Source organism: Wyeomyia smithii, chromosome 2 (genome assembly GCF_029784165.1).
Source record: "Wyeomyia smithii strain HCP4-BCI-WySm-NY-G18 chromosome 2, ASM2978416v1, whole genome shotgun sequence".
Lineage (NCBI taxonomy): Eukaryota > Metazoa > Arthropoda > Insecta > Diptera > Culicidae > Wyeomyia > Wyeomyia smithii.
The window spans coordinates 64,595,207-64,620,436 of NC_073695.1; the positions used below are offsets into that span (position 1 = coordinate 64,595,207).

Sequence of the window (25,230 nt, forward strand, 5' to 3'; positions counted from 1 at the left end):
TTACTATAAAGCAAAAAGTTATAAAAGTTTACTATAATAAAATTAAAACAACTATTTTTTTTTGTATAAGAGATAGAGGTATAGTTTATTTGGCAAAGTTGTAAAAGATTTGAAAATATGAAACTTTGCTGTATAAACAAAATTTATATCTTCATTGGGTACAAAGTTATAAAGTATATTATATGGAAGTTACTTAAAATTTAGTTTTTTGTACTTAACTTTTGTTAGTTGCATTTTACAACAAAACATTGTTTAAGGAAACATTAAGGCATACAAAACACACGTTTTTGTTGAACACTACACATCTCCAGAGCTTTCCCTAACAAAGTTTTAGCATATTTTACCTTTTCCTTAGAAAATTTTAAGATCGTGTAGGATTAAAAGTTGATGGATTGGGATAAATGGAACTTATAACAGTTTGAAGTACTTGAGCTGAACTTAAAGAAAAGCATTGACATCATGATTGCACTTGGGGAGCATACTCAAATGACGTAGCATTTTATTCATGATTTTCACGCACCCTCTTCCCCCTCGTAGCATTTGGTCACAAAATCTCAACCCCCTCCCCCCTGAAAAAAAGGTAGCATTGGAAGAACCCCCCCTCCCAGTTTTGAAAAAAAAAAACGTTTGAAAAAATAAGCTGTAACGCAAAATACGCTGTAACGAAAAAAATAATTGAAAAAAAAATCGTGTCAAAATCAATTTATTTATAGCCAATACATTTGTGACAGCATTTCATATGATGTTGACTGCGCTCTATATAATTGCCTTTGCAGAACTTGTGTTTTGGTGTGTATGTCAGTAGAAAACACATAAAATATTCACGAATTCGCAAAAAAAATCGCTGCATTTATTAGCTAACAAACGGGTATTTTGTAATTTTTACTACTAAAAGGCACGCGTTGAGAATGCAAGCGATTGCTTATGTGCTAGAAAAGTTTTCAGAAGAATTGCCGAATGTCACAGATAAAAGATTTCGACAGCTCCTACTACAAACCTCAGCGCGATGTTTGAATGAATTTTTAGTGTACATTTTTCTGCAAAAAAATATCTTTCAACGAAATGCTACGGTTATTTTCAATCCAACCCCTCCTTTCCATTGTCTCAGCTTGTCACAAGACGATCATACAATGAAAACTAGATTTGAGACGTAGTTTATTCAAAATAAATCACAATGGCATAACAAATATATTTAAATGAAAAAAAAAAGCGAATAGGTTTGCTACCGCTCAAGTAAACAGTAAATATTTACTCTAGTGTAAAAAACATTTTGCCTAGAAAGTCCCTACCGAATATAGCAAATATTTTCCGCGTTCAATGCCTGCCTAAAGGCCCAAATACAATGGATACGTTTGCGTTGCGTTGACGTTAATTTGACATTTATGGGCTAACTGTCAAATCGCCGCAAACGCAGCCGCAACGTATCCATTGTGTTTAGGCCTTAACACTTAGTTTTCTCTTCAACAAACTAAAAGAATTGGACACCAGTTTTCAGATAAGTGTAGCAAAAGCTGTAATCGGTGATTTGAAAGTATCCTAGAATTCAAACATTAGCGGTAATTCAGCAGACTTGAGCAAAGTTTTACAAAGCAGACTTGTGCAAAGTAAATAAAATTTTTGAGCTTAACGGAAAATTGTCAGCGGATCTGAAGCGATTGTTTAACGACATGAATACCCTAAATTCTCCTCTTCTGCAAATATATGCTACAAAAATCGATCACGAATTTTTTTTGTTAACTTGAAAATGTTTTGTATTTCATTTGTTTTTTTTTTTCATGCGGATTGAGAATGAAATTTTGAACAATTTTTTGTTACCTTTTACAGATGAACTTCATTTAAAATATCATTTCGCTAAAGAATTTGTCAGTGCCCGGTTCTCGGGAATTCCCGGGAAATGCGACTTTTCATTCCCGTTTCCCGGGAAATCGATTCCTGGGAATATTGCAAACCCTAAATGCTACGTCATTTAAGTATGCTCCCTTGCCTCTTTTCCTCATACGTTATAAAAGCTATCGGAAAAATAGGCTAAAATATGCTATAGCTTTGTAAGGAAAACTCTCTGTTACTCTGTACCCAATGAAGATAGAAATTTTGTTTATACAGCAAAGTTTCATGTTTTTACATGTTCTCAAACTTCGCCAAATAGATCATTCCGTTATCTCTTAACACAAAAAACAGCGGTTGTAGTACTTGAGCGAAACTTTAAGGATAAGTATTGGCATCATGATTCCACTTGCCCCTTTTCATCCTATACGTTCTTAAAGTTATCGGAAGCAGTGCTGTGAATATTCACTGTCATGATATTCAAACGCAGCGATTTTCAGCCTTCTTTATAGTGATAATCATTCTACCCATGCGAACGTTGATATTCATGATACCAAACAACCGAATAACACCGACAGGATAAACCCTTACATTCGAGTTGATCTCTTGATCGTCAAAAAGAAAAATCATTTCAAAATTGCGAGAATTAAAATTATTTCATTCGACAATATATATTGTACTGTGCGGTGTACAGCGTCTGAACAGACTTTCACTACTTGGATTGATAATCACCGAAACTTCTCTGAATATAATTACAAGGCCTTTGGTATTCATTCCACTGTTTTGTCATTGAATATGATAAACGATATTCATGCATCGTCGCAATGAGCATAGGTTACTGAGTTGCATTAGAAAAGAAAAATGTGCTGACATTAAGAACAATTCAATTCATCTACTCGAGAATAAATATTGATATTCTAAGGCCCAGTTACCTCCCAGTTGGTCTCGAGGTACGATGCTGGTCTAAAAAGTCAGTTGTCGTGGGTTCGAGTCTCGGCTCGGGAGGTGCTGCTAGTGTCAGTAGGATCGTAGCGCTAGCCCCGCAATTGTCCTATTCACTAAACAGTTGGCTGCGAAGTCTGTGTATAAGAAACAGAAGGTCGAGTTCCGAATCGGAATGTAGCACCAAGGCTTTGCTTTACTCTGCTATTCTAAGGCACTGATCGGAAGGATAGGCTAAAATATGCTATAACTTTGTAAGGAGAAGTCCTGAAGATATGTGTGGTCTTTGGCGACAATGTGTGTTTTATGTGCTCCAACAATTTTCCAAAAATGTGTAAAATGCAAATAACAAAAGTTAAGTACAAAAACACAAATTTTAAATAACTTCCGTATAATATAACTTTATAATTTTGTACCCAATGAAGATAGAAATTTTGTTTATTCAACAAAGTTTCATATTTTCAAATCTTCTACAAGTTTGTTAAAAAAATCTATACCTCTACCTATTAATACAAAAAAGTTGGTTTTTTAAATTTTATAGTAAACATTTCATAACTTTTGATAATTTGAGATTATGCGGATCATTCATACAAATGATGGTTTCGAATACACCATTAAGCTAGGATGAAGGTGAAAGGCGCTATGGAATTAAGTTCCACTTATTGGACCACTGTGCGGAGATAGGGGAATGGTTTATTCAGAAAAGTTGTTGAAAATTCGAAAATATGAAACTTTGTTGAACAAATGAAAATCCTATCTTTTTTCGGTACAAAGTTATAAAGTGTATTATAAGAGAATTTACTTGAAAGTAAGTTTTTTGTACTCAACATTTGTTAGTTGCATTCTACACGAAAGTGTTGTTCGGAGGAATTGTTAAGGCACACAAAACACACATTTTTGCCAAAGACCACATATCTCCACGTTTTTTCCTTACAAAGTTATAGCATATTTCAGCTTATTTTTTCGATAATTTTAACAACGTATGGAATAGTTTCAATAATCTAAGCTGAAACCGAAAACTACCGAAAACCTAACGATATTGTGTGTATTATACATATTCTGATTTCGATCTCTGTCAATGTATTCATTGTGCAACTGTTGCGTTATCCTTTTGACACATTTTTTGTACAAAGCCATTTAATGTGCGTTTGGAGAGGACAGATCGGTTGATGTGAGCTTGAACTGTTGCGTGTAGGTGTGACTTTTTTATATCGCAGGTAGTGAACCATTTGCTCTAGGGGATTATTCTGATAATTCGAGTTCCCCTGATTGAAGGCAAGGATCTTAAGATGTCTTATCATGATCTCTAGTACACCGTGATCTCTCTCTCTCTTTCTGTCGCTTCATCGGCTCTGCACGCCCTTAGCTTGTTTAATGGGGCAACGTATTCAATCTGTAACATAGTTCGGATAGGGACGTTCTCGTTAGAGCTAACAGGATACACGAACCTTGATATACAGTTATCAAAATTTGCTTACCAACCTGCATTTTTGCAACAATTTACTCATTGATTGGAAAATGCAGGTGCTTTGCCAAATATTTTGAATGGAAAAAGTTCTCCGCCAGGCAAAAGGGCTGGGAATTCCTGACTTAGAGAAACTCCCATTGCAAACCTGACGAAAATCGGGAGACTACATGGGCCGGACGTGTCACGATAGTGCGGTAAAATAGGTTTTCTTCAAAGACCCAGCACCGGTATCGAACAGAGGAATCTAACCTTCTCGAAGGCTTGACCAAGTTTAAGCGAATTCGCCAGTATCGAGAGGTTTACGGAATTGTCGACGAGAAGTATAATGCCGAGTGCCAGGTTGAAGCTGCTGAAGTAAGTAAGTGTACCGGTCAAATTCTCGATAAACTTAGAGAGGTCAATAAACTCAACAGCTGTTAATGGATTTCAAGGCTGCGCAGAATACAGTTAGGTGCAACGTAGAAGATTGACCATGGCTTCCCCATCATACTGATTACACAGATTGGTGTCATTATAAAATGTCAGGATAGCGGGTGTAATTCTGGATTCGTTTCTGTTATTAGACTTTTCAGCTCATGTAGTAAAAAACTATCTGTGTACTATGAACAGTAATATAAAAAAAATCCTTTCGAGTACTAGAAAATTGAAAGGTCTCCAATAGCAACAGACACAAACAAACTTCTCTCAGGGAACTTCTTTCAATGAAGGGGACACAGTACACCAGATTTTCGGAAACGAAACACCAGTTTTTCGTTTCGAAAAAATACAAATAAAAAAATTAAGCGCTTGTGTTTTATATTGTATCCACATTTGTTTTTATTATATTTTTTCTTCCTTATTTTGGCTTGCTCTGTGTGACAATTCGTTAAAGTTTACGGTAAAATTCCAAATACCAAAATGGATTTTGATGCCAGCTGCGTGTGTGTGTTGCTGTTTGCTTGTTGTTTGATGTCCAAGTGGTGCAAACTGCACTGTTTATTATCTGGTAATAGTTTTCTGGTAGATTCAGATTGAAGTATTTTGGCAAATTAGCTTTGTTTAGAATAACGTTTGCTTGCTTAAATGAATCATTACAATTATTCATATTGTAATACACTGATTTGGCTGTTAAGTTTTTTCTGTCTGGTAGAGAAAAAATTAAATTCGAGGTATATTTCTTCTATTGTTTATTTTTCGTGTATATTTTTTTCGCTATGGTTTTGCACGGCTGGTGACAATGCGTTTCTGTGTATGGTTGATGTACAATTGATTCGGACTAGGCTATTGATTTGGTTTACTAGTATGTATTTGGTAGGCTATTGCACTTTTCCACAAATATAATCCATCGGCTTCAGCGTGCTTTTTTTATCTGTATGCTTAGTTTAAAAACTATAATATGCTAAACACACCTGGAATGGGTTCATTCAATATTGTCGTATTAGTGTTGGTATCGCTAATTCCAATTCGCACTCTTGCTACTTCCCTCTGGCTTTCTAATAGTGTTTCACATGCACTCAACTCTTCTTCGCCTTTGGCTCGCGTAATCTCTATCAGTCATTGTTGTTTTCACTTGTTCTCTAACGTTTGGAGTATATCCTAGTGATAACAGAAGTTACATTCTTTGGTGAGTAGTGCTGTGATAAATGGTTGAGAAACTGAAACGGTGCTGAAGCAGCTAGTTGTAAGTCCAACTTATCGGGATATAGTCCACGATTTTGTGCTATTTGTAAGCAGAGATTCGCAAAGACGTGGTTTCTCTATTTACATCAGTGTTTATCTAAGGCGTTCTTCCGTTTTCCAGCCACAGTACTGTCACTTACAAAATAATTTTGGTATTTCGAAATTTCTTCCAGAGTTCTGCCTTTCGAACAGTGATTTAGCTTTCGGTGGATATGTGCACGAATGGAGTGTACATTCGGGGTATGGTAGCCAGTAGAAAACTATGGATCTAATTATTTTCTCTTAAGGGATCTATTTCTGAGAAACAATTTTGATTCATCTATGCAGAATTTTTTTGCATGCGTTCAAAACCTGACTACTTTTCGTGACGGCGGAATGCTTAGATATAGTAAATTTTCCTTTGATATATACCGCTGCCGCATCCCGAATATTTCTTTTGTAATCTGCCCACAGTCGAAAAAACTTTGAATTTCGGTTCCGTATTTTAAAGAGCTGCACAGATCGACAGATTGTTCCGAATGGGGACAGATGGCCATATCCAACAGTCATTAGATTTGTTTTTGCTCTCAAATGTGTGTGTGTTTATGTTTGTTTTCAGTTGCGAATTTTATTTACATAGATTTATTCTACCATTTTTTTTTAATATATATATATATATATATATATATATATATATATATTTATATATATATATATATATATATATATATATATATATATATATATATATATATATATATATATATATATATATATATATATATATATATATATATATATATATATATATATATATATATATATATATATATATATATATATATATATATATATATATATATATTGTTGTTTGTGTATGATCGGGACTGCGTGAATTCGTTTCTTGTATGTTTTCCGACAACCTACGGGTGCATTTTTTGTTTTCTCGGCGCTCATTTTGCAGAAAACTTTGCGAAGATTTAAAGTGAATCTATGGTAAGATTGCCAATTTTTCTTCTCGAAAATGACTAGAACCAATTTTGCATTTTTGTCGACTTGGATGATAGGCAAAAAATCTACCAAATGTTTTCCGCTGAAACAAGAAGTTCTCCCGAGAAAACTGCTTTTCGCGATATGACGGACAGTTGTATTTTAGTTTTTTTAATTTTTTACACATTTATTAACAGCTATCAATCTCTCCTTCATAAACTAATCGACTTCAGTAACGTAATCATAGTAAATTAAACTGAACAGGAATCGCTGTAGTTTGTTACGGTTGGCATGGCAACTACACTTGTCTGTCAGTCATGTTTATGAGTGTGTGTGTGTGTGCGCGTTCGCTGTACCGGATAATTTTGTGTTTTGTTTTGTTTTCTCTAAGCAATCGATTCAAACTAGAATTATTGTACTTGTCACTACTCTAAACAACAGAAATGAGCGCGTTTCCTCCTGTTTTGTTTCTTTTTTTTACAGTAACGGTTTGCATAGTTTTGAAGAAAACGAGATAGAAACTGATGGGGTTTTGCATGTTGTTGAAACCACAACTTTAAGGAAACATCCGCTTAACGTACAGATTGAAACAATTTGTTGGCCTAATACTTTCGAGCTTTCCGCTTTGAGCGGAAATAACCACCTATTCTAAAATAGTACTTTCAATATAAAATATTTAAACTAATGACTTTACTATATGCTGTTTTGGCAAATGCTTTACCTCTGATAAATTTTCGTATCAAATAACTATCTATGACAATTAAAGTCTGAATTATTTTTCAGTAACAATCTGTTTTGTTTTTCTTTCTCTCCTTCTGCTAGAGAGTTTCTTCCACTCATTCCGGGTTTCTTTCACGCGTGATGGATTCCTATACGATCGATTTCGAACATGAACGAATATTCTTAGAACCTAATTAGATACCAAACCGAGTCGATCAATCACAACAAAACTCAAACGAGTATTCGATCTTCGGTTTCTGTTCGTACTAGTGCACTCCATCCGGAATTCTACTATTCGTTATGCTTTTTTCCTCAGCCCATTGCGTTGTACCAGTAAAAGGAGTTCGTGTATACTAAAGTCCCCGTTCATTCGTCGTTTAATTACGTGTGCTTCAGAGTAGGTATGTAAGAACTACATGTGTTTGTGTGTGTCAGAGAGAGTGTAAAACTATCGATTCAGATGTCCTCAGGCCTTAGACGCGCCTATGCTTTTGCACTGGGTTGTATGTGACTTTTTTTGTGGCTCCATTTCCATTTCGAACCCACTGTGGTTCCAATATTTTGCTTGTTATTTTTCGGTCATAGAAAAATGGCGTCTTTTCATAGGCCTGGATGTCCTGAAATGTCGCTGTCGCAATCCCATCACACATTGATTTGGAAGGCTTCCCGCTGAAGCTTCTGGTTGGCACGTGGTCGGGGCGAGTGATTACTCGATTTTTTCGTACTACTGAGCTCGCTGGCACTGCCCACCAGCCCGGAAGGGTTCACGGACGAGACGGCCAGCGTGGCGTCTCGCCCGAGCAGATCGGAGAACCTGGCTGGCGGTGTTATATGTTCGGAGTAGTTCGGATAGTTAGATATACTGGAACGAGGAAGAAAAGCGAAGTGTTGCATTGGTATTTTGGCTATTAGGGACCGACGGCTGCGTCAGTTGGTGTTGGTGGAACGGTAGGTGGTGTGTTGGAAAGCGTTGCAAGTACCTAAACGTAGTTTCTTCGTTGTGGCTCGAGTAACCGCTGGAACTCCGGACATGACGCTTCGACGGGTTTTGCGACGATTTCGCCGACTTCCGCGGTGGGTATGGTGGTTTCGACTTTCTAGTTAAACTAGAAGGCGAGTTTTCCGAAGACGAAGACGTTTCGTCTTGGGTTTCTGGAACAAGCGAAAAAAGATTAGTATAGTACTGGAAAAATCACTTTTCAAAACAATTTGTTCGAATTAAAAAACATTGTTAGCGACAAATGTTATAAAGAATCTTATAGTTTATGGAAATCTGTAAAAGTATCTATAAATTATTCTAGATAATGTACTAATCTTACAGAAAAAGTGTAAATGTAATAATGGGATGACTCCCTGCGTCTGGGCGCGTTCTACCAACTTCGACGAAGTAGATGTCAAATGTGAGTAAGCAATGACAGTAGGTCGCCACTGACGAGCATTAGAAGCAATATCATAGATATCCCTGGTCACATTGTTAAAAAGCGGGTAGCTTACGCTACTTCGACACTCTGTCAAGCTGCGTCCTTGCTACATAATAAATCTAAAACTTAAAACCTACAGTATCCATTCTCTGGACAAATCTACAGGACAAACGATAGACTATCCGCTCGACAGTGATGACCCTTTGTCATAGATTCGTGTGACCTGTCTATATGAAATGTCGTGCGGGATGTGGCCGAGCCGGGGAACCCCAGAGTCAACTAAATGAGTCTTAGGGTTCATCGACTTGGCTTGAACACGCATGATTTAGTATAGAAGACCGGGCAAACGAGTCATCACATGCAGTTCTAAAGTGCCAGAATGAATTGTGGCGCTTGCAAGGATCACCTGATGATGCTCGAACAGTATTGAATGGCCACGTCTTAAAAACATTACCCCTTATAACATCATATTAATTATTTTATTTATCTTTCTTTCTCCCATGGCAATTGTCTCTGAGATTACGAAAGCTACGATAATACGAAATGGAGCACATGAGATATACTGGCGGAGTGGTCTTAGTTAAAAAGACAATCGAAGACGGACATTGCTTTTTCTTAGCGCTAGTGCTACAAGAATGCAACACAATGGGAAGCCGCGGTGAAGATCTTCAAGCATCATCTCTATCGAGTTATGAAGGATACAACGCTGACGATTGATGATTTCAACACGCTAATAGTGCAAATCGAGGGAATAATGAACTCCCGACCGTTATCTCCAATGTCATCCGATCCTGCCGACGTGGTTGCTCTAACTCCTGGACATTTTCTCGTGGGAGAACCCCTTTACTCTCTCCCAGAGCCTGATTTGTGTGATATTTCTATTAACCGCCTCAAATCATTCCAGAAGATGCAGCAACGCTTACAGCATTTTTGGAAAGCATGGTCCTGTGCCTACATCGGTCAACTTCAAAATCGAAAAAAGTGGCCGGCGACTTTACCTAACATCACTGTTGGAACGATGGTTCTGCTCAAGAACGACTGCGCCCCCCCTTTGTGCTGGAAACTCGGCCGAGTCGAACAGGTGTTCCTCGGCAAAGACGATAAGGTTCGCGTGGTTCAGGTTAGGACAGCTAGCGGCAGTTACAGGCGTGCAGTCACTGAAATTTGTCCGCTGCCAATGGAAGAAAAGGAGGACTGTGTCATCGCATCCCACCTGCCTACAACACCCGCCACCCTCTGAGTATAGAGACACTTGGTGATTTATTGAAAGTTTCTTTCAATGTGGGCCGGCATGTTGAGTATCCTAATTACTAAAACAGCATTACTTCGGCTGGCCCCCCGTCGTAACCATCAGAATGCTACCAATCATTTTTGGCGCGAAAAGGTGCTTTTTTCTACTACTCATATTTTGTTATCACTCATACTCTTATCAATAAATTAAAGTCATTCCAATATTGTATCTCAAGTAAGACACACGCGTTTTATACTTTTATCGCTCCATGAGAAACTCCTAATTGTTCTCAACACGTGGAGAACATTCGATATCGATTTCGGTTCTCGGATCCAATTCAAAAAAAATTGGAGATACGCAAATTAGTTGCAATAGTCGTCCGTTAAGTAGCAGCCAGGATCGCCCATATTTTTTGGCACACAAGAACACCTAATGAAAATCATGGAACTACGAAGAACGGTTGTGGAGCATATAACGAACCACATGGCAATCTTCAGGGAGTCCTTAGCAGTTACTACGGAAGAAATGACACACTTGGGTGCAACTTCGGAAGCAAGGACTGAACGCCTAGCTGAGACTAGCTCTAACAATCAAGGACTAAATCCTCCAAGGTCATACGTTACTAAAGTTAAAAAAACGCAGGTGCGAACATGTCACAATTAACTTTGGTATTGAGAATGGAGTCTCAAGAATCCACGCGATTTACCCAAAACAAAGACATATTCACTATCGCAAGCTGGAATGCAAGAGGATGCTCGGACGAAGCGAAACGGAATGCAATGGATGATCAAATCGCTAACAACAGCTATGCGATAATAGCATTGCAGGAAACCCGTCTGGCACAATGCACAATCGAGACAAAAAACTATATCTGATTCAATGTCAACACAGAAGGATACTTCCGAGACAGGCAGGGTGGAGAACGGCAATCGTAGTACCTAAATATATTAGCGATACGAACAAATTCCGAAGAATAAGCAGCAACTCACGCTCTTACATATGCGAGATATTCGGCGAAAATGTGATCATTGTATCATCATATGCCAGAAGCGGAACACAGGCTGAAAACGAAGAATTCAGTACTCTAAGAACATACTTGCTCAAGCTACGCGAATTTACTTACTAATTACGAATTTGCTTATTAATTACGACGATAAAGCACTAATTGGGAACAATCTGCTACATGATTAATGCAACCCAAATGGATGGGTGGTAAAATATCTAATGCATGGATTCAGATCGAAAAACTATCTGACATTTAGCACATCACCGTCAGTAAGAACCACCTGGACAAATGGAAAAAGTAAATCCCAGCTAGATCAAGTACTTATGACAAACATGTCCTTTATGCGGCTTCCCAATATCAGAGCATATTTCCATCCAGAACTCATAAGTGATCACAAAATTATATCATGCACCTTGAGACGAGGAAACCACCTCCCCCTCCTCCCCCCAAGGGCAGTCAAACCTCGAAGTCAGTCAGAAAATCCCCCGAAAACCCGAGATTTGATATGGGAGCCCTAAAAAATGAGGAGACCCGGAAACGGTTCCAAGAAAGAGTGAACGCAAAACTGACAGATGAAGAGCCTTCCCCGCAGACTACTGATATAGAAAACGAATGGCATAAAATAGAATCAACCGTCATCTCAGCAGCAAAAGAAACGCTTGAAAAACAAGCGTCGCCGCCCACCCCGTGGAGAGTGGAAGCTTGCAAACGTTACAAAGACGTTTGTCAGACAGAAAAAAACCCATCCTGAACAAAATTGCCAGACAAGCCTGAATCGATAAAAAGAGAGCGTACGAGGCTCACTTCTCAGAGAAAGTCAACAAATTCTTGTTAGAAATGGAAGAGAAGAACCCCCTGGCCAAAATGACCAGAACGCTCACGTTCATAAAACGGCACAAGAGAAGTAACGAATCAAAGAACAAGAGATACATCAACATACAACAGTGGGACAAAAAACTGAAAGAATTGGCAACTCCCAGCGCCGAGAACAGTACCAAACCGGCATCCGAAGTGACCGTGAAGCAGATTCGGAACCAAGATTGGAAGAAATCAAGTCAATCATTTGGCAAACAAAAAACAACAGCGCTCCAGGCCAGGATAACTTGCACAACGAATTCTTCAAATGTGGATCGGAAGAGCTGCTCCAAAAGCTCACAGAGCTAATGGCCGAAGTCTTCAGAACTAACCGGGTTCCCAAAGAATGGACAGAAACTGTCCAAGTACCGATATCTAACATTCAAATTCCAAAAATCACGGAGGATAACAGATGCATAACACTCTGCTCAACAGGGTACAAAATCTATGCGAGGCTCCCTCTCAAACGGCTTGCGGAACAGGTTGGCCCACTACCCGAGTACCAAATGGCTTTCCAACAAAAACGAAGTGCAGCAGACCAGATATTTGTACTCCGTCGCATTTTGGATGAGAGATGGCGAAAAGGACAGCAAACGGTTATTGTCTCGCTAGACCTGAAACAGGCTTTCGATAAGCTAGACGTCTCGAAAGAAGCAACCATCCTGACCGAGATGGGTGTCTCGAAAGCACGAAGGCCACTAAGTGGCTAGGAGGACAGACTATAAATAATAAAATAAGAGCATCAAGACTCAATTCCTATGGACACATCCTACGCAGTAATCCAGACGGAATATTGAAAAAGGCACTCAAGTACAGAATAGCAGAACCAAAAAAAATTCCTTCGGACTTCGAGGGATATAACGATGATGATCAGATAATGCTTGGAGAGAATGAGGAACAAAACACACCAACATGATGAATCAACAACTTATCCACCCAGGTCAACAGATGACTAAACAACAACGCCCAGCAACAAATCAATTTCAGAACCAACAACTTATTCACCCAGGTCAATCGATGACCAAACAGTACTCTACAACAAACCAACAAGACGACAACTACAAGAATTACAACACACTGCAACGGAACGAGGTACTGGCGCTCATTACGGGAGTTACTTCACGGTGGAATCAAAGTGAAGTGAATACAGCCCTATTATGGGACTCACGTAAGTGAGAAAAACGTCGCAAAGTGACATCTGCCGTGGAATCTGGGTTATTATGAGTGTCATGTGAGTGAAGGGAAAACGGAGAAAGCGACGTTTCGCGTGAAATTATTTCACGACCATTTTGAACGGTGAAATGATTTCACGAAGATAGGGAAGTTTATAAATCGATTGATTTGTGATCAAGTAATTATAAATATGGGATGTATTTTCCAGTAACAAGTCATTTTTTTTTTGAAAAAAAATCCATTTTCTGAGACTTACAAATTTTTGAGCTGCGGCCTAAGGAACGTGAGGGAAAAATTGACCTTCAAATTTCGTTTGGTGGTAGGGCTCAAATGTTTCCTCTTGTCAAAAAATGTCCTCATACAAAATTTCAGCTCAATCGACTTCCTGGGACTTAGAAATTTTTGAGCTGAGAAACTCCCACATTTCTTTTTTATTATTCTCAATTTAACTTCACTGGCAATCTCACTTCACGGAGGTAATTTTTGTCACCTCACTTGAGGTGGAATCGGGAATAGGTCTCAAAAAGTGAAGTGAATGCTCAGAGTGAATATATTTCACCGTGAAGTGACTCCCGTAATAAGCACCACTAAAAAGACTAGCTGTCACAAGGTGAGTCTTGATTGACTCATTTGTTTTCGCTTCATATTTCAATTTATTTTCTGATTGATTCATACTCAAACGTCAACAATGGCTATCCGACCGACATTGGTTATCCTCGTCTGAAAGCGTGCGAGTTACGAATCAATTGGAACAGAAGCAGGCCTTGACAAAAGAGCTCCCCCGCTGCAACCTGCTCTCTTTGGAAAAAAAGTGTAATCATGTATTGTTGTTATTGAATAATAAGGTAGAAAAGCGCACAGAGAAATGTAAGTTTTCACCGTGAATTAGAATTGAAATGTTTCTGTCCCTTAACTTAAACTTCACTTTGAACTTAAACTCAAAAAGGGATGGTATTTATTCATCAAACTATAAAAGGGGAACTGCTCCATTATTCATCTCAGCCCGTATATTCATCTCATTCAACATGTTAACACAATTGAAAACAGAAAAAAAACGTATATTTTTTTCTTAAACCAATCTACTGATCCATGGAATGGATTCTTCTTAGTTCACTTTAGATTCCACATAAAGTATAATCCCCAAAAACTCACTTTAAAGCACTAAATTTGATATTATAGTCGGGCATCTGCACTCGAAAACTCATTTAATTCAATCACCTACCTCAGAAAACAAAATACGGGACTACAACGGGACTCGTTCAGCAGCCAACCACATTTTTTTTCATCACTAGCGGACCACTTTTTATTTCAATTACTAAACAAAATCACTCACTACACTAAGAAGTCTTCAATCTTTGAAATGTTCTCCTCAAATTTCTTAAAACAAGCTTGACTTAGCAGAAATATATGAGATGAATTTCTACAATTCCTAACGAAATGGCCACGTGGCTTATAATTTATTGTTGCCACCAATGCAGCTTTTGCCTTTTAGAAATATAGAATGTACTGGAAGTTTAATACCAGAAATGTGAAAAATTCAAGCGAATTTCGGCCATTCGATGTCAAAAAGGACTTAGGCGTGGGTTTATTCTCAAGCTGCCCCACCACCTTACCCTTTTCTTACGCTCTTAGCAAAAATAAGACCTTTTTATCAATAAAACCTGCCAGAAGGACGCACGACGAAACTTCTCATCTTAAGGGGGGACCCTACTCTGGAAGCTTGAAAAATAATGAATTTTCGTGATCTTTGTTTCGTATCTTTAAAGAAAGGTGAAGTTTTCGGGTATTTTGGCTATTGTTTAAGGTCATGGACTATATTCAAGTGAACATTTCGCTGTTGACAGCGTTTTTCACGAAACCATGTTTTTTCAATTGGTGGTACGTCTGTGTATAATAAACAGAAGCTCGAGTTTCGATACGGAATGTAGCACCAAGGCATTGCTTTGCTTTGGTACGTTTTTCTCAGCATCTGCCGAATCTAAAATCTAAATTTTGAAACATTGTTTGAATTTTTCAATAGTGATTTCTCACGAAAAAAAATGTTATTTTTACTAAAAAGGGCGCCATTTAAGCAATTTTCTGATTTTTCAAAACATGTAACAATGTTATGTAACAAGTTAGATAATCCATTTTTACATCCTAAAAATAAATATCTGCCAAATCCGTTTAGTAGATGCTGATTTCAGTCAAATCCGTTTAGCAAAAACGTACCACCAGTTGAAAAAAAAACATGGTTTTGTGGAAAACGATGTCAACAGCGTCACTTAAATATAGTCCATGACATGCAAAACACATCTTCAAACATACTTCAATCAATAGCCAAAATACCCGAATACATCACTTCACTCTAAACATCCGAAAGGGAATTATAATTGGCGATATTTGGTAGGAGGAACGAGACTGGGTATAGAGGAGGTGTGTAAAAGGAAGGGTGAAATTACATTACACACAAGCACGGATAAAACATTAATAATAAGCATGCCACTTCTCAATAGCGGTATTGCTAATAATAGAAGTGCGGGATACAGCAGACACACCTTGGCATATCTCGCAATAGATCAACGACTCTGGTCACAGTGAGGAAGTCAATACAGAAAAAATACATTTATAATCGAATTGAAATTAAAAAAGCCTCATAATTTCTATCTCAATCAGCGCCGATCCATGCATTCCTCTTAGTCTACTTTGGGTGTTTCTTGAAGTAGGAATCTTCCAAACTAGTTCAAAATTCTGAGTTTCGGAAATTAACACTAAAAAATTCAATAATCTCAATCAATGCCCTGTACAGGATGGAATTATCACCAATCGATTTATTGACCAATTTTACATAAGAAATGCTATATTGCAGGTTGCCAGCTCAGCGGCATTAATTTATTGGGATTTTGGGTCCGTTTTTTCCCATTGTGCAGTGGTTGGCACTACTAACCGAAAATTTAGCGATGCTAATCGCTAAGCCGCTAACCAGAAAATTTAGCTCGATAACCGCTAAACGCTAAACCCACATTAGCGGAACTTTCACTAATCGCTAATCGCTAACTTATTAATATGTGAATAGTCACATCGCTGTATTAATTGCTCGTGTTTTGTAAGTTTTGGACCAATTTGATCAAACGAAAACAATTATTTTTTAGAGCTATTTACGATAAAAGGTTCACAAAACGGTGTTCATACTTGATTTAATAAAAACAAGGAGTAACAAAAGTTATTCAGCTTGAATTAAAAATAAATACTTTTAGGAATGCTTTCATAAAAATTCAATCGGAAAAGTAGAACCAAAGTTGTCATAATTTCAAGCGCATTGCAATTTACAAAAGTTCATGGTGTGCCGAAAATTCAATCTAGACCTTCAGCTTGTTCTTCAAAATGCTCCTGTGGCTTGTACAATAACTGGAACTCCATTCTAGGGTAAAAAGATCGACTTGCACTAGTGTTGGAAAGAGAGGAACTCTAGACAATTAAGACAATTGAACGTTGTTTGTATGAAACATACGTTTCACAAGTAACTTTCGCAGTTAAGTATGTTCATCTTTCGAAGCAATTTACAGTTTTTCTAAATAGTTCTATTGTCGCTTCTCTAAAAAAATTAACGAATCAGCAATTGGCGTTTCGAAGACCAAAATTTCAGCGACGCTAACAGTTTCGCTAACCAGCTCAAAAATTAGCGAAAGCGCTAAACCGCTAACTGAATATTAGCGTCGCTAATAAGCAGCGGAATTAGCGGAATGGTGCCCACCACTGTCAGCACCACAGCGCGAGAAATTTTGGGTGCAACTACGATAGCCACGTCCGATTAGTGGTTTGACGGTGAATGCCCGCGTGCGGACGAGGAGAGCCACGTCAGTCAAAGTTTACATATTGGCTACTGCTGTGCGGAGGCGGAGGGTTGCTTTTCTAAACACGATGCGAGCAACTTTCAACAAAATATCAACGGAATCAGTAACGAAAACGTGTCATATACAACGACAGAGACCTGATTACGGATTAGTTAGAGCTGGGTAGGTGCAGGAAACAGCATTTTAGTGTGCTGTTGAACGGCGAGAAAAACAAAGGCGTCTAAGGGAGCGTTATGGACAGGCTTGTAAACGGTCACCATTTTCATTTGATCTCGCCTCCTTAGCGTGCGTCACAGTCGGCTTTCGCTCGTAAATGTAAAACAACCAAACCATCGCCGCGCAGCTCACAGAAAGAAAAGGATAGTCAAACGACACTCGCGTATCAAAAAAAGCACACTGTCAATCGTTTAGCGATGTTATTTCGGCCTATTTCTGTCTACTTCGTTCATTTATGTTGAGAAATATTATTACAAGATCAATGATATAAATAATTTCCAGAATACACGCACTCAATGGCGTAATTCTAATTTCTAGAAAAAATGTCAAAATACGTTTGAGGAAAATAACGCCGTGATGGCGATACTCATTTGACATGTTTGTTTAAGAATGTATTCAGACAGCGAGCTTTGGTAGCGTCAGAGGAAGAAGAAGACGATTATCGCAGTGAAAAGTGGTTCTACTGTGACCATTTCGAAGCCTAGTTATGGATATAATGAATGATGGATAAACTGTGGATCATTTTCTATAAACGAGGTGAAGAAAGAGTTGCGAAACAGCGAAGCAACAAAAAAAAACGACATAACCGCCGAATTTTTCAAAATCGGGAGCGATTAGCTTTATAGTGCCATCCATCGGATCAAGCTGAGAGTAATCTGATGAAGAATTGCCCTCGGACTGATTGGAAGGTCTCATGTGCACAATCCCCAAAAAAGGCCAAAAACTTTTCTCTCTCGCACCATGTTCCACAGACTGAGATAGTTGCAGACAACCAGAAGTTCTCATGTGGAACGCACCATAACGGACCAAATGTTCACCTTGCGACACACCCTTGATAAATTTGAAAAATTCTACTTACAGACTCACTTCATAGATTTCAAAGCAGCGTACGATTCAGTTTAGGGAATCGAGCTATGAATTTATATATCTGAGTACATTAATGACGGGCGACAATGCCGTGGTTAGCCGTGAGCTGTTCTTTAATCATATGTTTATAATAGCTTAGGGATAAAATTTGCAATTTGTTGTTTATTTTTGATTGATTTTCATATGATTCTAACTATAGACATGTTTAACGGCAAAAATTTAGGCTTTCAAAATGTTAGTATTCTTCTCTGAAGAATGTTAGTATTCTTCTCTCTTTACGAGACGAGGGCATATCTGACTTTTTATCAAAATTTTGAACAAATTTTTTCGATTTTCAACCACTTTTCTCCTGATGAACGGTCATTTTTTATATTTTTTCATGTGTGAGGAAGGAAATATTGATTTGTAACTTTCCACTAAGTATAATTTACTATGAATGAGTTTGTAGGCAAATATAACCGCTGTAGGTATTAATAACTTTTGTGTTTCTCCACAGGAAAGCTTGCTATTGTTAACTCAAAACAAAGAAATATCTACAACACGTACTTTTCTTAACCAAATAAATCACATCCTATTCTCACTCTCTCACACTCAGCCACACAGTCTTATCTTAAAACCTCCGAACGCCGAACTCCACTCACCTCTGTGATGTCGATAGTTGGACTGATTGGAACGCGAGGCCATGTCGTTGTCGGACTCGGAACCAAGCGTATCATATTCTGTAATCGGTATATGAAGTGTTAGTATCTTCCTAACTTCGGAATCTGTGGATCCGGGATTGTCAGATTCTATAAATTGATTTATATCTAAAAATGGTTTGCTTTGCGGGAGACAGCGAGAAAACGACAACGTAATCGAATGGCGTACTCACCTATCGGCTCCGAGGTGGCCGAATCCCGCAGCCGAGATCCGCCCTTTCTGCGTACTTTAGTGTACTCGGGTTCTTTGTTCTGGTCGGGTTAGTAATCATTCAGTGTGTTCAGGGCATTGTTTTATATTGGTGGATTTTTTTCAATTTGGACGGTCAGTTATTTTTTTGTGGAGTGGGTCGGCATTTTGAATATATTTGTTTCGTTTTGTTTTTCGTATAGATTTGGCAGGTTGGGAGAGATTCGATTTGTTTTGGCCGTGTGACGTCGAGATCATGAAGGTCACGTGGTTGGTGATCGATTTAATTGATTTTGATTTGAGAAGAGAAAAAGAAAAAAGAAAAGAAAAGGGGCTTCTGGTAGTTTAATCAAAACATTTTCCTTTTGGTGGCGTTAGACATTTTTTCTCTGCACTAGTTTAATGGATGATTCGATGATCGAATTGAATGCCAATTGTTCTTTTATGGTTCTTATGAAGTTTTGTTGTTGTTTTTTTTTTGAATAGGGATGAAAAAGGTACGCCAGAAAGAGGAAGATGGTGATGTGGCCAAAACAAATGTGAAATTAATTTTGCTCATAATGTTCGTAATGATAATAAATGGACTGATAATGAGAGATGACTATGGAATCGACTCGATGACGACTCTTGCTGAAAATTCTCAATAAAAATAATAGTTAAAGTATGTGAATGACTCAGATGTGAATTACTTAAAGCAGGTTGTGACTTATGGCATTAAGCCAGTTAAGTTAGTTCGTTGCCAAGACTCACGTAGGTTTTATCATAGCAAATTGTTCTCCTGTGGCAATCTGGAGATGATGGTTTAAAAAAAATGGAACATAATATGCTCAGATTTAAATTCGCTGTTTTGCCCAATCTGAGAAGGGGTTTTTGTCATAATTTGATCATAGAGAACTTGAAAAAGTAATTCTATAGAACTGAACATTAAAATTTCGAGTGTATTAACGAAAAACTTCAATAAACAATGATTTTCATATTGTTGAAGATTTGATTTTGAATTAAACAAATGTCGGAAAAAACTGTCTGATCTGATTCTAACGAAGACTGTTCCATGGTAAAATTATTGGAACTAAAGTTGAATTGTTCGAACCAAAGTGTGTCAAATGACATTATCCTGCTTATCTTCTTGATCGTAACGGAAATGAGTGCGAGATAGATGTCTAGGACATATGAGTCAAGATACGAAAGTGATGATATAAAATTAAACTTACATGACAGCTTTCGGTTTTTACATCATGATACACAAATGATCCTCTTACCGAATGATAAGGTCCACTGTAGACATTTCCGCTGTATGAACTTTCGCTGTACGTTTGCTTGTTCAGCTGAAATGTTGCATACGGACATATGTCTTCAATATATTCTGAAAAAAAAAGAATAGCAAAAGAAAAATTATTCATTTCAAAAATATTAAGATTCTAAAAGCCTTGAATCCTAAAAGTCCTAAGCATACAGAATCCGAAAATTCTTATATAACGAAAATCCTAGAAGCTCCAGAACCTTTAATCTGAAAATCCTAAAATTAAATCTCTAAAAATACATAAATAAACACCTTAAATTCTGTATTCCCAAGATTTCACAATCATAAAATTCTTTCAGAACTGTAGGCTCACAAAATCCAAATTATTAAATTTCTAAAATATTCAAATATTAAAATCCTAAAACACAACATGCCCGACCCCAAAATTAACAGTCTTTTCTGAGCCGAGACGCGAACCTACGACGACTCGCTTTTCAGACCAGCTTCATACTCGATACCAGCAGGGAGATCATCCAAATCAAATATCCCAATATCCTAAGTTCCTGAGCATCTCAAAATTTTGAAATATTGTAAATCATGAACCTAAAGATTTCAAAATCCTCGAATATGCTCTTGAATGTTTCAAATTTTTGAAATACATCAACCCGCAAAATCTTAAAATCTTTATAATTTAAGAGGGAACTTACTCTGGAAGGTCGAAAAATAATAAATTTTCGTAATTTTTTTCCCAATGTTTAGAGTAAAGCAAAGTGTTCGAGTATTTTGAGTTTTGATTGAAATATATTTGAAGATGTATTTTGCATATCGTAGATCCAAATATAGGAGTACTCCGCTGTTGACCGCTGTAACCGTGGATGCTCCTTCTAAATCTGTACCTAACTGGCGGTAAATTTTTCTCAGCATCTACTCAACCGATTTGTTCTAATTTTTTTTAGCATGTAAAATGGTTGATATAACTTATTACTCAGCTTGTTAACTTGTTAGTTTTTGAAAATTCCAAACCTGAAACCCCAAAACCACCAAATTCGAAAAACCCTAAATATTCAATTCTTTAAACCCACCCGTTTTCTTAAATTTTAAGATCTCAAAATCTCAAAATTATATATCGCCATAAGATCCTGAAATCCAAATTAACTTTCATAAAGTTTTGTTAATCATGGAATCCCAAGACCTTCAAATGTGAAATCCCAAAATCCTTATATCCCGAGATCATCAAATTCAAGGATTCTTATGTTCTGTAATACTGACATCCCAAAATCTGATATTCTGCGGTTCCTAACATCTCAAAACCCTCAGACTCTACAATCTTTCACTAAATTTTAAATTTTTAAATCCCAAAATCAGGAAATTCTGAAACCCCAAAATTCCAAAATCCTAGCATTTCATACCCAGAACTATAAAATAATTGTATAATGTGAAATATCCTAAAATAACACTGGTCAACACAGGTGCACTCCAAAGTGATATGACGAAGGTTTTGAAGCTGGTAGTAATAACGAATAAGTTTCCGAAGTCGCAATAGGAAATGAAGAAGCTGTTAAGTTTTACGGAGAAGATGATTCGAATAACATAGTAAGGGTAATGGCTAGGGGCACAAAAATTCATAGGAATGGTTGAATACATATAATCTTCCAATTTTTTCTGGTTTGAGCTTTTGGAGTGCACCTGTGTCCACCAGTGTTATTTTAGGATATTTGGATATAATTATTTTATAGCTCTCGGTTTGAAATGGTAGTATTTTGAAATCTTGGGGTTACAAATTTTCTGTTTTTGGGATTTAAAAACTGAAATTTTTTGAAATATAGCTTTTTGAGATTTCTGGTTTGAGCTATTGGATTGCACTTTTATCAAACTTTGTTGACCAGTGTAATAAAATTCCAAAAGGTTAGTAAAAAAATCTAAAATCTTGAGATCCAAAAATTTTGGCTCACTAAATCCAGAGTTTATGGACTTCCAAAAATTCCTGAATCCCAAAACCATCGAAGTGATAATTAGAAAACCCCTCATGTTCCAATAACCTAAGACGCTGAAAATCTTAAAATTATGAAAATATTGTTAAATATACTCCAAACTTCTCAGATCCCAAATCCTAAAATGCTTGCAATTTATAATCTTACTCAACTTAAAACCATAAAACTTTATAGTTAAGTTAAGATACTGAATTCCTTATAGTTATAGTTAAGATACTGAATTCCTAAAATCCAAAAATAAAAAAATCTTAGAACACTTAGATCCCGAATTTCTGCGGTTGCGGTTGGAAATTATGTTTATCATGAAATCCTTGAATCCTAAAATGTTAAAATCCTAATCCCCTTGAATCCTGAACACCAAAAAAATTAAAACCAAAATTCTTAAAAAGTTAAATCTTGGTATGTTAAAGCACTCAAGTTAAAAAATCCCACAATTTTCATTCCTAGAGACTCCCAAATCCCTGGTATCCAAAAATCATGGAATCTCAAATTTCTCAAAATCTCACATTAATATTATAAAATCCTAAAATAACAATAAATGCCGAAATTTTAAAATCCCATAGTTTGTTATCCCTTGTAGAAGGCTGAACCACTGCGACCATTGCTTGATCCATTGTGGTATGCTTCACCTTACTCTAAGTGCGTACGAGCAGGTACATCACTATTTGGCGAGTTGATGTCCTTGCTACATTGCACATTTATCCCAGTTGGGCAACGTATGAAGTTTATTACCTCACCGGAACTTTCCCTCCAAATTTCGGTAGGTTCTATGTGTCCCTTACCGAAGATACGCAATCTGCGTTGTATTATTACTCGGCATTCGCAGAGTAGATGTTCTGAAGTTTCGCTTTCGATGTCATACAGGCGACATTTATCATTATCAAGTTTGCCTATCTTCTTGAGATTATACTTACTCGGACAGTGCCCTGTAATGTCCTCAAGTCTTTCTTATTTAACCTGAGCAGCACGAGGCTCTTCTCGCGATTTGGCTCTAATCCGCTTATGACATCCCAGTTTGCTTTGATGGTCGCTTTATCCCATTCACCGAGTTCAGCTTTTAGACGGCTTGGGGAGACTCCACAGAAAGGTTCTGGGCCAACAACGTTAGTAGATGACCCTACACTGGCTAGTAAGTCGGCCTTCTCGTTTCCTTCGATTCCACAATGACCAGGAACCCAGTATAAGTTAACCTGGTTTTTCATAGCTTACTTTCGGAGCGACAGGATACATTCCCACACTAGTTTAGAGTGGCAGGAAGGAGAACTCAGGGCTTTAAGTATTGCCTGACTATCACAGAAAATGCAAATATTTGCGTGTCGATAATTTCTTTCCCATAGTTCTACAATACCAATATCCCAAGATACCGAAATTTGGAAATCCCAAATTTTAAAAATTCTATAATCCTTAAATCCTACCATCACAATGCCTAATATTTGGACATACCTCTATGAAATTCTAACATACTGCTAGAATCCCTTAAATTGTAAAACTTTGAAATACTTAAAATCCGGTGTAAAATAAATCAAAACTCCGAGATCCCAAATTTCCCAAAATCCCTAATACTTTAGATACTCAAAAACTAACACCACAAAATTTCAAAAACCTAAATTATTCAAATTTCCCATCCGCTTCCTCGGAATTTAAAATCCTGAAATCTCAAAATTCTAAGATATTGAAGATCTAATCCTTCAAAATCATAGGATTCTGAAATCTCAGTATCCCAAAATTCCGCGGTTTCAGAATTCTACAATCTATTGGTTTCAGAATCCTTAAAAGGAAAATCCCAAAGTACTGTTAATCATGCAACTTCAAGATCTTTATATGCTGGAATCCGAACATCCTGAAATCCTTAGATATTTATATTCGAGGACCCTGAAGTTCTGCAACACTAACATCCCAAAATCCAAAAACTCTTCAATCTTTCACTTAATATATTTTAACATCCTAGAACTCAGAATCTTTCAATTTGAAATCCTCAAATTCTAGGATAATAAAATAAGGAATTACGGAACATTTATAAAGAATTATAATATTTTGAATACTATAATTCTAAAATCATAAATTCTTTCAATCTCAAAATTCTGAAGCCCCAAAATTTTAGAATCCTGACATTACGAACCCAGAAATATTTAATCTTAAAATTTTTATATTTTAATCTAATAAAATAATTGAATTCTTAAAATTCAGTAAAATATCTAAAATCCCCAATCCAAAAATTTATGCTCAAAATCCAAAATTTATTAACTTCCAAAATCTTTAGGTGCTAAAATCCTCGAATCCCAACACCATTGAAACTACAAGAATGAAATCATTATACACTGGGGTCTTTTTCAACGCGGTTGGTTGTACCGCGTATAAAAAAAACGCGTAATTTCAAAAAATCGCGTAAAATACTCCATTCAATAAAAAGATCCGATTGAAAATAATACCACGTAAGTACATGTAAACTTGAAAAATGATATGAAAATGGTAACAAAATACACAAAATAAGGTTATTGTGATTCCAAAATAAAAATTAATTGAAGAACCATATTTTTAAGTTTTCGTTCTTTAATCGGAAGTTGATCGCAACGACCCTGACTCGTATCGTTATACAATTATTAATGAATTTTTGTTCCTTTTTCCCGAATAAACGGAAATTGCCTATTATTTGATAATAACAGCAAATATATTAAAAATATGCATTATTTAGATTGTTAGACGAAAACATTTTATTGTCATGAACCGATTGATTGATTTTTTACTCTATTAGATTTACTTACACTAAACTTATTGGATACCGCGTAAAAATAATCTTCCAAATCGCGTAGAAATGATCCGCGTTATTTAAAAAAATCGCGTAAAAAAAGCCGCGTATAAAAAACTGCATAAAAATAACCCGCGTAAAAAGACCCCTATATCCTAAAACGTCGAAAATCTTAAAATTA

The 25,230-nt window shown here is 36.9% G+C and overlaps 1 protein-coding gene across 7 annotated transcripts in view; it reads right to left on the reverse strand.

The window, feature by feature from the left end:
- Positions 1 to 6,703: 6,703 nt before the first annotated feature.
- Positions 6,704 to 25,230, reverse strand: part of LOC129725998 (cell adhesion molecule Dscam2) — a 300,505-nt gene continuing 281,978 nt past the window's right edge. For 2 of the 7 annotated variants that reach the window (XM_055682505.1, XM_055682506.1), the window contains exons 17-21: positions 20,284 to 20,435; positions 19,056 to 19,134; positions 18,826 to 18,990; positions 8,563 to 8,734; positions 6,704 to 8,444 (exon numbers count right to left, since the gene is read on the reverse strand). In XM_055682505.1, the coding sequence (XP_055538480.1) occupies positions 8,225 to 8,444; positions 8,563 to 8,734; positions 18,826 to 18,990; positions 19,056 to 19,134; positions 20,284 to 20,435 (788 nt within the window). In that variant the 3' untranslated portion in view covers positions 6,704 to 8,224. The remainder of the gene's footprint in view (positions 8,445 to 8,562; positions 8,735 to 18,825; positions 18,991 to 19,055; positions 19,135 to 20,283; positions 20,436 to 25,230) is intronic. The other 5 variants (XM_055682511.1, XM_055682509.1, XM_055682508.1 and 2 more) reach the window with 5 other exon arrangements.